The 11,629-nt window shown below is 38.5% G+C and overlaps 1 protein-coding gene across 1 annotated transcript; it reads right to left on the reverse strand.

Moving 5' to 3' along the window:
• Positions 1 to 721: 721 nt before the first annotated feature.
• On the reverse strand, positions 722 to 11,000 carry LOC114322261 (trafficking protein particle complex II-specific subunit 130 homolog). The gene is made up of 5 exons (XM_082893477.1): positions 10,659 to 11,000; positions 10,442 to 10,532; positions 3,131 to 3,230; positions 1,261 to 1,309; positions 722 to 1,183 (listed from the first exon to the last, which is right to left on the reverse strand). Exons 1-4 carry the CDS (start codon positions 10,721 to 10,723, stop codon positions 1,287 to 1,289), a joined length of 279 nt encoding a protein of 92 aa, XP_082749603.1. The 5' UTR covers positions 10,724 to 11,000; the 3' UTR covers positions 722 to 1,183; positions 1,261 to 1,286.
• Between the last annotated feature and the right edge of the window lie 629 nt (positions 11,001 to 11,629).

Here is an 11,629-nt window from a genome sequence, read left to right on the forward strand (position 1 = left end):
AATCACTAAAAATTCAATCTCAAACTACACTTTGCTCTCACCAAAAATTATAAGAACAAAGAAATCAAAGAAAATAACAAGGTATGAGACTATTGGAACAGTTCTTCAACTCTTTCTGTAGTACACTCATACCACAATGACATCCTATTGCAATTTCATCCAATCTGAACGGGCATACTTAGGATTCAAGCCCAACAACCTGCAGTCTTCATCACTTATACCCTTCAGGACATTTAAAACCTGTAAAAATGTCATATAATGCTCCCCTTGTAAGTCTTGATCAGCTAGAAATTGACAAGAACAAAACATACACGCACAGAATTTGGGACAGAAAATGCATTCTGTTAGTTACCCAAGCAACACACTTCTTCCCCCAGCACCTTACCACAAAGTAGGCTAAGAGAAATATTTTACCAGTCAGCGGTTATGATTCTTTTATTCAGTTGCATGAAGATCCTCCTTACAGAATGCTCCACTTCATAGATAATATATAATACCAACTGTCATGGACATAAGAAGAAGAATAAGAAGAATAAGGTGCTGATAGAAGTCTAAGCGCATTCTTGTGACTATTAAGGAAGGGAGGCGGCAACAGATTCAAATAACCAGAAAGCATCTGATCCTTTCAAGTGGGCTCAATGTTTCATAAATCAAAACAAATTGGCTCACAGGAAGTTCACAAATTGACATCAATAAAATTGTAGCGTCGTCTTTTGGCAATTAAGATTTGATAAAATAAAAAAAAATAATAATAATATTAATAAAAATTAGCTATCCATTTCTGATTGGGCATTATTACTTCGTAACAAACAACATTAATCTGGGATTACAATTATGTTCGGAGTTGGATTCCATACCATACCCTTTACTTCTTTCCTACTCTTCTCCGAGTAAATACAAGAGCTTCACAGACAATACCCCTTATTATTAACAGAGTGCAATCATAGAACTAACTATAGGATCCGGAAGAACTTACATAGAAAGGAATTTAAGTTTGTCTACCATTAACAAGCCCACTTGTGTAGCCTGTGTACCCGGCCATAGCTCCATGAACAGCACTCTGAGCAATGAGTGTACAATACACATTGTCAGCTGCATTGCTTGGAATAGCCCGGATCATGTATGTAGGATTTGTCAGAAAAATTGATCAGGTCCAAATCTTGTTATTTCCCTTCGCAGCACTCTGTTTGATAATTTCTCCAAGTTCAGTTCAAGAAGAAACATAAGACAAACAAGAACGGGAAGTGAGAGGTTACTGACCTGTATATTTAAGAGTAAGAACCATCTTATTTCGTTTTGCAAAATGTTCCTACAAAACAGGAAAGAACTAGTAAGCGATAGCACGAACCTGTTATATTATCACTTGGGAATGCTCATCTTATAGAAAACAAAGAAATCACAAAATATCATAAAACTAAATTCATCAATGAATTATCCATTTCCATTAGATAGCCATGTAATTTTACACTTGTTGTCATGAAGAACATCTGCATGTTTACAAATTGAGAACGTAAATTGAGAGGTATAAGATGCGAAGTTTAGGAAAAATAAAACAGGGGAATAGTTTTTTCCCCCCTCTTTTTGACTAGACAGATTCTCAGTCAGAGGATTAAAACTAGGAAAATTAAAGATCAACAAGCAGCATCACTAGTCCAGAAGAAGAAACTGGAGACTAGAAAAAGATAATACATTAATATACTTCCAAATAGCCTCTGCATAAAAGAAGACAGTTCCAAAAGAATACGTAATGAACTTAAAAAAGTTATTTACATTATGCGGCCCAATAATGGTGCCTGTCCATGAACGCATGTAGATGTCATCTCCATCATCCATTCCATAACTCACATGTACCAAGCTTTTTTATTTATGTTTTATGTCTAACAACTATAATAGTACCAAACTACCATAGCCACCAAAGGTGGAATTTTGCAATCCCAGGACACAACCACCAAACAAGATACAACACACAAAAAGGCAACAAGCATCTAAAGAAGCCAAAATAAATCACAAGGAACTACAGCCCTCAGCATGTATTTCCCAATGCCTTCTCACACATCTATTGGACGTATAATCCTGTCAATGTGGGAATACACAAACAAGCAAAGCCCCATGGGCAATAACGCTCCAACTGTTCACTCAGTGCAATAATTTTCATTTATTATGGCAATGTTATTGTTCTCTGCAAGCCAGGATCTTTGAGGAGGAGGAGCCTGATAGGAGTTTTAAACGCTTCTTAAACAGCACTCATATTGCAAAAGGTGGAGCAGGAGATACCAGGGACTTCATTCTAAGTAGTTTGATGGGATTTGTTTAAAAAACATTGGTCCAAATGCTAGCTTTAAGATCAGGGACACAGGCAGAGGGTGATGCAGTAACAGATTCTCAAAATGAGTCCATTGAAGACAACCAAACTTTGTAAATGGCTCTAGTGGCTGATAAGTATGTGGATTCTAGCATTTAAGATAAAATGTCTAGACATTGAGAAGGCATACAACCATGTGTTTTCCTTATCTTGATCACTCATTGGGTTCAACTTGCAAAGCCAAACCTGTTCAAGACTCAGTGGGATAGAGTATGGTTTTAAATTGTGATCGTAGACCCCATTGGTAGTATCTGTGTGCTGTTATGTAATATCAGCCATACCCATGCACTATAACAAAAATGATGGTGCTACATGCACCAATTAGTGTGCTAATTAGTGTACCAACACTAGTTATGACATTATTATTGACCCCACTCATTAATCACATTACAAATCCCAAAAACCTTTTAAATTATGTCACATCATCAATTGGTACACTATTTAGTACATATAGCATTATTCTAACAAAAATTATCAAAAATAACATAACATAACATAAAGTGTGAATTGATGCTGAAACATCTGCTACCATGGCAAATGATCACCTAGCATCTGGCTAACCTACCATAGGTTTCCAAGATAGAGCAGTTGTCAGACACCATCATACCATGGCTATTGTCTTTATGTTTTGAAACATTGCTTCTTTGTTAAACTTACCATTGACTGACACGGTCTTTCATAAAAATAGAAAATAACCAATTAAAAGGCAAATATATATATATATAGAGAGAGAGAGAGAGTGTTAAATACAGTTTGCTTAAAACATACCATCAGGTGAAAAATCTCTTAGAGGCACTGTGATCTGACTCCTTTCTTCTGATCCAGATAAGGTACCTGCAGCATCTCCATCTTCTATATCCATATCTACCTGAAAGATTTGACATGAGAAACCAACAGACTAGTAATAACATCTACAAAAATTATGAACTTCAAGGGGTTAAAAAAAAAGTTACAAACTACTGTTAGATTAAAATTAGACATCGTTAACTTGGTAAATGCATAATAAGAAATTCTCGAGGAAGAAATTAATAATTTTATTTCTGTTCTCTGTTTCCTCCCATTCATAGTACACTCTAGTCTTCTCTTTTCAGTAGTTTAAATATTTCCACTGGATAAGAGACACTTCCCCATATTGATGGTCTGCTGGAATCATAGCATGAAAAACATGTCCACATCTAACACCAGTTTAGACAATAATAACAAGACAAGACACTGCTTTTATTACTCTGACAATGTCCACAAGAACAAAGTGTATCTTGCCTCTTCATTACAAACTGAAGTGTGAATTCAGCTATAGAGTTCCTACTTATCTCATTACTTTCACTACTCACGATAGCAATGTCAATTTGGTCAAACATTGCAAAGATACCACCATAATCAAAATGCCACTTCCTGTGTTAAACATATGTAGATGCGGAATGTATGATAATCACAGGTTACCCCCCCATAAATTTGGTCCCAAAAAAAATGGTGAAACTGACATGAATAATATAATTAATGAGCTTCAATTTAGAGTAGTAAAAATTACGACAACCTATTCATGTTAATAATTAACTATGTGGGGAAGAAACAGAGAAAAGTCTGCCCAATGTAGAATTTTACCCATAGTGTCTCACTCAAACATATGAGCAGCAAGAGTTTTGAAGATAATTATTAAAATAAATTACATTGACACCCCCTGAGGTTTCTAACAAATACAGGGTAACCCTGAACCAAACCAAAAATTACACTAACATCCCTTGTCAAGGTTGTCGATTGACGGGTGTAGACACCCCATTTTTGACCGACCTTAAGACTCAGATGTCACTGATTGAGCGCTTGGTGATGTTGCATAATGTGCTCGTTCAGAAGTTTCAGAGTTGCGGCCGTGAGCCCTGCCTCCGGACTTCCGAACCCTCTTTTGTACTTTGCCTCGGTTTGCGAACCAGGCTCAATTTTCTCTGTTTCTTTTCCTGAGGGGAGGGAGAGGTCCAGTAGACCATCTCTCAGTCGCCTTGGGCTACATTTTGTGGCCGTGTGCCTCGGTTCGAGATCGCTTAACCATCTCCATTTGCTCTGATTTTTGGCATACTCCTTATTTGCTCCCTTTTGAGGGACACTGGGGTCTGAGAAACCCACTTCGTGGCCGAACGCCACTTTCGGTGCTTAACAGCCCATTTTCGGGACCTCGAACTGCGCGTTTTGACCCCCGAACATTCGTTTTGCATCGGTTTTTGTTCATTTTTGGCAGGTACCTCTGTTTTATCACCGGGGAGGTCACTAAAGGGTGAGAGGCCAGTAATTGTTGCAGCAACCAGTTATACATCCTCCGACGCCCTCCGGCGCTCGTTTTTCACACTTCCGGGCTAATGTTGAACACCTTGGGCCCATTTTCTCGAACTTTGAACCACATATTTGCGATGTACACACATGGGAGGACCCTAAAAGTTGGTGGCCGGCCATTAATGTTACTTGACCCTTTTGACCCCCTCCTTCCGAGCTAATGTTGAACACCTTGGGCCTTTTTTCTTGAACTTTGAACCACATATTTGTGATGTACACACATGAGAGGACCCTAAAAGTTGGTGGCCGGCCAGTAATTCCACCTGACCCTTTTGAACCCCTCTTTCCGAGCTAATGTTGAACACCCTCGAGCCACTTTCTTGGACTTTTAACCACAGGGTTGTGTTGTACACACATAGGAGGACACCATCAGTTGGTGGCCGGCCACTAAATCAGCTTGACCCTTTTGACCCCTAGCCGGCCGGCTAGGGGATGTGGCCAGCCGGCCACCTGCAGCAAAGATACCTGGCCGGCCGTGATCCTCTCAGATTCACTTTACAACTATAGGGCTTTATCCCCCAGAAAATATCTTTATCCGGGGGATATTTTGTGGGGGAAAGTTTGTCTCCTTTTCCCCCACCTTTACACCCCCTTTTTGGCCCTTATAACCAGCAAGCCATATCATTTGTTGGGGTTAGAAAAATTTGTCTTCAAGCTTCCATACACAAATCCCTCTTTATCCCTCTCATTTCCTTGAAAACTTCCAAATCCCTAATCACCATTTCTTCTACACCACCAAGCTCTATCATCACCACTTCATTTCCAGCAACAAGGAAGGCTTCTCAAAGGCTAAAGGAGCTGCAAATTGATCCAAGAAGCAACAAAAGCTTTAGTCTTCAAGGGTGAATGACATTTCTCCTCTTTGACCCTTTTTCTTGATCCATTTGTAAGCCCTATATGCTTTTTGTTTCAAGCTCCGGCCCTAACTGAAAGGGGCCTTCTTTTGAGCTCATTTTCACTTTTCATTAAGGACTCAACCCTGTTTGAGCCCTCCATGATGCACTTGCTTCATTAATCCTCTTATACGTCATAATCTTGCATGCTATTTTTGGCCCATGAGTAATCTGTTTTTGAGCATGATGTAATCTGTGAATATTCTTATTTTGGGCCCTTCTTCAACATTGTTGAAGGGCCCCTCACCATTTGATGCCTCCATGTTATACTTCCCTTTATATCCCTTATTTGGCCCCATTTTTGCATAAATTGGTAGCCCCCTTTGCTTTTGTTTTTGGCCATTTTACAGTTCTGGAAATAGTCTTATTTTGGCCTATACTTCATGTTTCATTAACATTTTTTTTATGTTTGGTGATTATTTTGTATACTTCATGTTATAGCACCTTTTGAGCCTCAATCTTGTGCCTTTTTTTAGCATGTTTGTATATTGATTTGAGGTTTACCATATACTGTAAATATTCATATTTTTGGTCCCTCTTCAATGTTGTAGAAGAAAATTTTTCAGTTTGGATTTTGTTTATATCACTTGCTTCATTACCCCTTTCTTGGCCCCTATTCTTGCATGCCATTTTTGCCCTACCTATGCTTGCTGTTTGGCCATGTTTATAACTGTGAAAATTCCTTTTTTTGGACTGTCTAGCTTCTGTCTTTGCATTGCATGTCCATATTATGCATGTTTGGCATAGCTATAGGCCATTCCGGGTGCCTAATGCTGCATTTCGAGATCATTTCATGCTTCGGGAGTACTTTCGTCTCATTTCGGGGCTGCTTTCCCCCACTTTTCAGTGCTGAAATCCCATTACCATGTTTGCATATCATGTTTTCATGTCATCGCATCGCATTCTACCATCGCCTCGGTTTGCGTGCCCGTGTGCACGCATTTCGAGGCACTTCATTTTCATCCGCCGGCATCCTATGTGAGTGTGGCTGAGGCTCACTCATGTTGGTATAAGCCCATATCATGTTTTCATATCATCGCATCGCATTCTACCATCGCCTCGGTTTGCGTGCCCGTGTGCACGCATTTCAAGGCACTTCATTTTCATCCGCCGGCATCCTATGTGAGTGTGGCTGAGGCTCACTCATGTTGGTATAAGCCCATATCATGTTTTCATGTCATCGCATCGCATTTTTGCATCGCCTCGGTTTGCGTGCCCATGTGCATGCATTTCGAGGCATCTCATTTTCACAGCGTTGTGCATACTAGGTTGTATCTTAGATCCCATTCTGTCATCTTCTCGATTTGCGTGCCCGCGTGTACGCATTTCGAGGCATCTCATTTTTATAGCATTGTGTATGTTAGGATTGTATCTTAGTTGCATTTCATGCATGTCGTGCATATTGCATCGTGTTCGGGATAGGAGTTAGCCCGGGCACGGAAAACGAGGTGCATTTCGTACTCCGAGTGACGGAATGTGTCTCAATTTCCCAGTCACCGACACTCCGGATCATCCATGATGGAGTTAGGTTTTGTTGTGTTTTCACGTGCATTCATTCTATATTGAGTTGTGCAATTCGACTCCTCGGCCATCATGCCTCGGTATGCGTGATTGGTGGCACGAGGATCGAGGCATGCATATATCTATGAAAATACATTGCTATGCCCCTTTCCTGCTCTCTGTTGCAGCAAAATGAAGAATCAGCAAACTTCCAGAGTTTGGCACGCTTTCCAAGAATAACTGCTAAACAGAGGCTAATTGGGGCATCCCGGTGGATTTCCGCGCAAGACAACCCGGACATACATCATCCATCAGAAGCGAGGCAGTCCCTGGCTTGCATGCCAGTTTTACTTGCTTTCTTAGTTAATTCATTAATTAAATAGGAATTTGTATATTATTTGGACTGTAATATTCGGACTGTAATATTCTTTTATTTGGGACTGTATTATTTATTCGGACCCTCTGTGCGAGGGCACAGCTGTAATAAGTGTGCGTGCGTGTGTTGTATGTCTTCCAACCCCACGTCTTTCTCCCTTTTATTTATCCGCTTTTGATGGTTAGATTAGGGCATGTTTAAATTAGCATACAGTATGACAGCATGTTTGCATCATTCATCTGTATTGCATGCACCGAGCTCGGTGCATCATACTAACTGCATTGTACTTTCAATTCCAAATTGAATACATGATAGTTGTAACATTTCATATGCCATCTTAGAATAGCCGAGCCTGCTATAGTTGCATTTTTGCATGTGTTGCATTAGGCATCTCTGTATACTTTGGATTCATGCATGATTTCTAATGTAGTTTCTATTTTGGCTTGGAGTACCCGGTAAGTTTTATGCTTTAGCATCCTTGCATGCGTGTGAGTGACTGCCATGAACAGCATGCTTACCATGAGGCTATGTGCTTATGTGATATATCTGCCTGAATGCCTGTGGGTGAAGGTTGGGTTACTTGGATTGGAATAAATCATCAACTGTTTGCTTTAAGCCCACTAGATAGTGGCAAAACCATCTTTTCTAAGCCCACCTGCGGGTGGCAAAATCTGCATTCTAAGCCTACTTGCGAGTAGCAAACCATCTTTCAAATAAACAAGCATGAAATGTTTTGTTCCAATTCAGGCGACTCAGTCTATACTTATATGCTGTGTGCATCACATAGTAACCTAGGCTAAATAACCGGAATAAGAACACACAATGTTTTCAAAAATAGATATCATGGTTAGTAGAGGCCGATCTTTGATCGGGCGAGCGGGGGTGCTCACGAAGTGACCTTCCCCAATCGTACCCAAGTTCCCGAGCCGAGGCAACTTTGGTGATGACGGACACGTGGCCTTAGGCAAACGAGTCAGGGTTTCCTAAATTTCCCATTAAAAAAAAAAAACATTTAGGTGGCGACTCTGTATCTGGCAAAGCAGTCCATGTTTGGCACTTCTTTCAAAAATCTGTTTTTCTCAAAACGATTTGCCGGATTTGGACTCTTTGGTTCAGACTTAGAACCGTGACTACGAAAGTCGAGTCCAAGCTGTGGCGAGGTCCCCCGCGGGCTTGTTACAACGGGCATTAAAACTTAACCTCTATCCAAGATACATATGCATCTGATCAAATAACATAAAAAGAATCTCAATAAATTTATCAGGCTGCCTAATGTGAAGTTAATCTGGTGTTTGCCCAAGCAACATATGACAACTTAGAATCAAATGTTTTATATTTTATTTAGCAAAAACAAAAACTACCTGATAATAGTATTGGTCATTAATTTTGGTCTATCACATCTCCTAAATTTAGCCCCTTTTTTCTTGTTGGTTTGATAAAGTGTGATACATTTGTATATTATTACCATATTTTTATTTGATTTTTTTATGAGGATATGAATTAAGATGCATACACAACTTAATTTTTATTTTTTATGCGAACCTAATAAATTTTAAATTGTACTTAGGATGTTACATTTTATTATTAAAGACATAATTGTCTTGTCATTTTTATCTAATTGAGGGCATTCTTATATCTTATAAGTTATATAACATTGGCCTAATAACCTTGAGGTTATGGGTTTAAGTCTCGGAGCAATCACTTTGTGCACTATGTCAAAGGTTAGATGTATACCCAATCTTTTTTTTTCTTTTTTTTTGATAAATAAGGTGTGTACCCAATCTTTCTCCTCCCAAAGACACATAAATGTGTATTAATTGGGACTCTTTTTTTTCATATCTTATAAGTTATATGTAATAAGAGCATTGTTTTATATTTTAAAATATCAAATTGCTGACAACACCATCTTTAGTTATGTTTTTTTTTAATGTTTAGTTACCATAAGGGGTGTTCTCGTATATTATTAGGAAAAGTAAAGGGTGATTGTAATTGCCCTTGAGATTTGCCTAAAATACTAATCGCCTCTTGAGGTTTGCTGACAACACTGAGGTTGAGCTCAACAGTGAAATCTACAAGTAGAAAGGAGGATCACAGAAATAACAATAAAAAAAAATGAAAAAAAAAATATATCATTTACACCAAAAATGATAATTGTGCAAAAGACTCATCTTAATTCTATAAATGAAGAACAAGGATCTGGTGAATCAAATTAATTCATAGAAAATCATATCAAGGAGATAACATAGCCATAGCTTTAAAAGAGGAGAGAAAGGGTTTGTTTGGCATAATTCAAAATTAAACCGGAAACTTTTGACAGCTAATAGAAATTGAAAATCTATGGATTAAATTTTTTTGTTAAGATTTAATATAAAATCAGTTTCATTAGGTGTATTAAGCATTTAGTGATTAGTCAAATTCAAACCCCCTTCTAAGATGACATAGATTTAAGTGGCAGCTGATCATTGCCCATCAAAGACACATAACCTCACAGACTCATTGAAAGTTTTAGACAACATCCCTTAATATAGTTTACCCAACAACTTCTATGCATCCTCTTCTAAGGAAGATGTCAACTAAAAAGACAAAATATGCAGGATAAAAAACTAGACATATAATGTAAAATGATAATCAGGCATTGGATTGTGCTTCAAGATATCTACATCAGACCTCACCTTGGAGGCATCAGACAGAGTGTAGTCTGAGGCCAACAATATACCCAAAAACTTCTGCGTCAAACATCATTATTTCTTATAAACTACAACATGTACATGCTATATTATTAATTTATTGAGTGTCTTTAGTGCACCCATTTCACTGCATAGAATTATAAATTCTTATTGAGCCAAAGAATACTAAGTGTCATAGGCATCAATATAGCCAATTCAGGATAAACATTCCCTACACATGTGAATTATAATTTATATCAGTGCTCAAATTTACAAGCCTTTTCCTAGTTACATGTCAATAATACCAAATTAAAAACCTCACCTTTTCCTTCTCAAACACCTCAGATGAAGCATCAGGTGGAACTAAAGGCCAAACTGCGGGCTTAGGCCAAGGTAGCATGCTGAGTGAAGCACTGCACAAAAGAAAAATATATTAGAAAGAGAGTTGGAGGACCACAGTGCAACATCAAAGGAACTCTTTGGCAATGCTGACTACTACTTTCAAATAGGATTGGTATGCTAAAAAGTTGTGTTTCTACCTGTTGACAGGACTTCTTTCTATATCTGAACCAATTAAATATGCAAGCCTCATGAACTGCAACATGGGGAATTACATTGCAATAAGCAATAATTATGGGATAATTCATCGAATAATTTGTCCACAACCAAATATTTACATCATAAATGGGATAATTCATCGAATAATTTATTAAAATTCTTTAAACAATCATCCAACAAAAAATTCAGCAAAACCCAAATCAGATTCCCAAAATTGGAATTGAAACAAGAACGATCTGCAACAAAGGATCTAAACCCAAAAATACCAATTGATCGATCAAAACAAAAGAGACCCATTACAGATTATGAGTTTCAATAGTGATCGGAACCTTTGAACGAGTATTATAAAGAACAAATCAAAATCACGGGAAGAAAAGAGACAAAGAGGGAGAAAAGAGACAAATCAAAATCACCGTGTCACCGCCAGCTGCGGAAGGGAGCGAAGCAGCACCGTGCAAGCGAGAGCGAACAGAACACAAAGTCGTGAGCGAATTTAGGGAATGAGAGATTGAATTCAATGCTTTTGATCTCTGAGACTCGCCATTGAAAGGTCGTGTGAGTTGAAGAGACACGGATTGGCAATGAATCGAACGGTGTAGACGACAAATGAAGAGTGTTGTTGTTGTTACAGATAAAGTTGACTCCATTGGAACAGAGCTTCAATTAAAATTCAATTCACAACATCAACTCCATTGGAACGGAGCTTACAGTGCTTCACCTCTGCTCAGCAGCAACAGCCAACGCAAAGGCAATGACATCGAAGACGAAGACCGCAATCAGTAAGATCTTTGATGTCATTACAATGGAGTTCATCTTTTTCACACACGCCACAGATCTAGATCTGTACCTTTGCTTACTCTCTCTACTATGCGTTTTCTCTCTCGACATATAGATATAGATATAGATATAGAGAGAGAGATAGACTGGAGTGTTGGTGAAGCAAAGAAGTCTC

This window comes from Camellia sinensis, chromosome 10 (genome assembly GCF_055761805.1).
Source record: "Camellia sinensis isolate YWXY chromosome 10, ASM5576180v1, whole genome shotgun sequence".
Taxonomy (NCBI): Eukaryota; Viridiplantae; Streptophyta; class Magnoliopsida; order Ericales; family Theaceae; genus Camellia; species Camellia sinensis.

Bases quoted from the DNA above. Each gene is read 5' to 3' on its own strand.
- LOC114322261 (XM_082893477.1), bottom strand. From the start codon at position 10,723: ATGTTGCAGTTCATGAGGCTTGCATATTTAATTGGTTCAGATATAGAA. The intron at 3,231-10,441 runs GTGAGGTTTTTA...CAAATCTTTCAG, and splicing joins AGGTGTTTGAGAAGGAAAAG to GTAGATATGGATATAGAAGA. The intron at 1,310-3,130 runs GTATGTTTTAAG...CCTGTTTTGTAG, and splicing joins AAGAGATTTTTCACCTGATG to GAACATTTTGCAAAACGAAA.